General features: G+C 42.3%; 1 protein-coding gene across 1 annotated transcript in view; it reads right to left on the reverse strand.

Moving 5' to 3' along the window:
• The window catches only part of ldb1b (LIM-domain binding 1b), a gene marked incomplete in the record, with an annotated part of 9,414 nt that overhangs the window by 1,263 nt on the left and 5,164 nt on the right, over positions 1–2,987 (reverse strand). Inside the window, 6 exon segments of the mRNA XM_035660294.1 lie at positions 619–767; positions 855–978; positions 1,928–2,020; positions 2,129–2,251; positions 2,492–2,664; positions 2,813–2,915. Coding sequence (XP_035516187.1) covers positions 619–767; positions 855–978; positions 1,928–2,020; positions 2,129–2,251; positions 2,492–2,664; positions 2,813–2,915 — 765 coding nt within the window.

The raw sequence follows: 2,987 nt of genomic DNA on the forward strand, positions 1-2,987 counted from the left end.
TATTTAAATTTCCCAGTATCCTTTACCACATGAGTACTTTAAGTTTGTCACTAATGTGTCTTTGTCCTCATGATGTAGTTTATGCCAGGAAATCAACCGACCAACTGTTAGACCTTCACTATACAGCAGGATTTATCCCTAAACCACTTTGTTTCACCTTGATACAGTCAGGTAATCTCCATTCAATTTATCTGAGCTGTCAAAATTGGCAGCACATGTGATTATTTATCATTATTATGTAATTAATGTGTGTCATATGTTAATATTTGTAGGGATTTATTTTCACTGTAAATAAAAGCGTTCCTGAGGGGAATACTGGTTAGGAACTTCCTGTCACAGCACTGTATGATACATTGTGCTTTCAAATACAAAAACTACTTCTGTGGGGAAGAACTGCACTTTGAGTGCATCATAATTTCAACCCAGCATCAGATGTCAACTTTATTTGTTTTGCTGTAGCATTATGTGGTTTTGACTGTGTCCTGCTTTGGTTGATATTGTCACATGTGAACTTCCCTCAATGAATCTATGCAGCAGTTAACTGTGAACGTAGTGGAAACGTTACTGTTGGAGGTGTAATAGCAGAGTACAGACACTAGGTAGCAGTGATGTACTCACTGGAACTTGGCTGGACAGAGGGAAGCCACTGCCAGGGCTCTTCTTTTTGTTGTTGTTGTTATTATTAGTTCCTCCTCCTCCGCTGATGGTGCTGCCACCTGACATCTTACGCTTCCGCCGCTTGTTTGGGGCCTGTCTTGATGGCTCAGCTGCAGAGAAGAGATGAAGGGAGAGAGTTACAGGTGCATTTACTCTGGTTGTTTATGTGGTTGTGTGTGTGCATGCTGTTCCCCTACCTGGTGGTGCTACCATTCTCTGCCATTTCTGGAAGAGGCAGGTCTTGAGGCAGTCTCTGGGGCTGAGGCTGTATGTCTTGTGTCTGGACATGAGCTCCTGCATGGGCTCCAGAATCACACACAGCTGGAGGAGGGAACAAAGAGAGGCAGCAGGATAGAGATTACACAGTGCTTAAGATCATTAGAGATGCTTCAATTGATCGAGCTCCTCCATTATCAGCTGGTGTTCAGCGCAATTGACTTCATCTGTGAACTTGAAACTCTCAGATCATAAAATACAGGAAGCAAACAGAAACATGACTCAAGTGTTTTCACAGAGCCGCCACAATACACATATTACATTTTCTCAATCACCACAGCAGAGGCAGTTTATGTTTCTATCAATCCCCCCATGGACTTGAGGGGGTGCTGTTCACTGCGTTTAAACCGTGTACAACTACAGCTGCAGACAGACAGGCACTATTTTTGGACTGCTAGTATCTAGTGAGTACTGTAGTAAGGCCTTTGTAGTAAGTATCATTGTTTCATTTGTACACGGTGTAAGCTAAATGATCAGAATCAGATTCTGAGCACACACAGCTTCTAATCTAGAGCACGGTAGGACTCGGGATGCAACAAGTATAGGGTTGCAACACTGCTGTGTGGTTTTCTAGTAGTATCAAAGAATATGCTAATATTATCTAGTAGTGAGACCAATTTAAAAAATGACAAGTATTATTTTTGGTTGTTACTTTTGCAGCATCTCTTATGCACAAGCTTCTTGCAAACAAGAACACTTGACCTGCAGTTCCAGTACAACCTGTCTGCGTATACTGACAGAACACAAGATACAAGGAATACGGGGACCCATTTAAAACAGTGCTCTGCAGTGCCAACATTGGTCCAAAACTCTCCACAGACCAACTTAAAACCACTTCATCAGAATCAACTTTCAAATCAACTTTTGAAAGAATGCCTGCAAGCTCAAAATAAATTTAACGTATCTATATTTAACTTAAATAAATAACATTATCAAAACACAACAAGAAAAACATTTTGCGTCATTGTAGAGATGAAATTTTGAACGTGTGCACCTCACTCACTCGGAGGTAGTTAAGGGTAGAGTTCGACAGGCCACATCTTGTTATGTTTTTGGACAGCTGGTCCAGCATCTGTGGGTCCTGGGCCTGAGAAATCAATAGGAGACAGGTTACAAAGCTGACACTCAAACACACACATCATTATACATCAGTAAACTATATGCGGTCATTCCCACTCCCTCTGTATGCACTCACATGCATGGCCAGTATACTGCGGGGGATGAGTTCACGGTGTTGTCTGATGCTGAAGTGCCATGTCTTTATCCTCATCATGTCGTCAAACATGAACTCCAGGTACAAACGCCCTTCTACACACACCTACGGCAGTTCAGAGGACTGAGGTCAGTACACAGCAGGGTTGTCACACAGCAGGGTTGTCAGTGTCACACGCTAAGAAGTTTTCTTTATTTTCTTTATTCCATAATATCTGTGTTATACTAAGTTGTTTTCTAAGGCGTATTAATAAAATACAGAAAAGAAAGAAGAAGAGAAGAAGAAAACATACATATTTTCAAACAAGGGGGCGACACAATAATATGTAGAGACACAAACACACACCTGTGTGAACATGGGCTTTCCATTCTGGGTGACCATGGTGCACTGATCACAGTCAAGGGAGACAAAGTTATTGTGGAAGGACTCCTTGGGATGTTTCAGCACATAGTAGAGCTCAGTGGCACCGCCCTCGAATATACTTCGAAAGTACCTTGGGATCAACGTCCGGCCAATTGCTTTAGAGGAGGCGAGACAACATGAGGGGTATGAGACAAAGAGAAATGCCACAGTATGCAGTCCATTTGTGACTGTAGGAGTTACATTAAAGGGGGGGTATATGTATGAAACAGAGTGGCGATATGTTCCAGTGACTTTGTGTCTTACTGTAGCGTTTGGGTCCATCCTCCAGACAGAAAGTAATGGTCAACATGGCATCATCTTCAAAGAACTCTGTAGTAAATGCATCCCACCACAGGTTGTCACACTCCTACAGGGTGCAGAGGGGAAACATAATCAGTTACCAACACAATTATTGGTTGCTTGTGTGTGTGTGTGTGTG

This window comes from Morone saxatilis, unplaced genomic scaffold (assembly GCF_004916995.1).
Source record: "Morone saxatilis isolate NCDOM2014 unplaced genomic scaffold, NCSU_SB_2.0 Contig17, whole genome shotgun sequence".
In the NCBI taxonomy this organism is placed as follows: Eukaryota; Metazoa; Chordata; class Actinopteri; family Moronidae; genus Morone; species Morone saxatilis.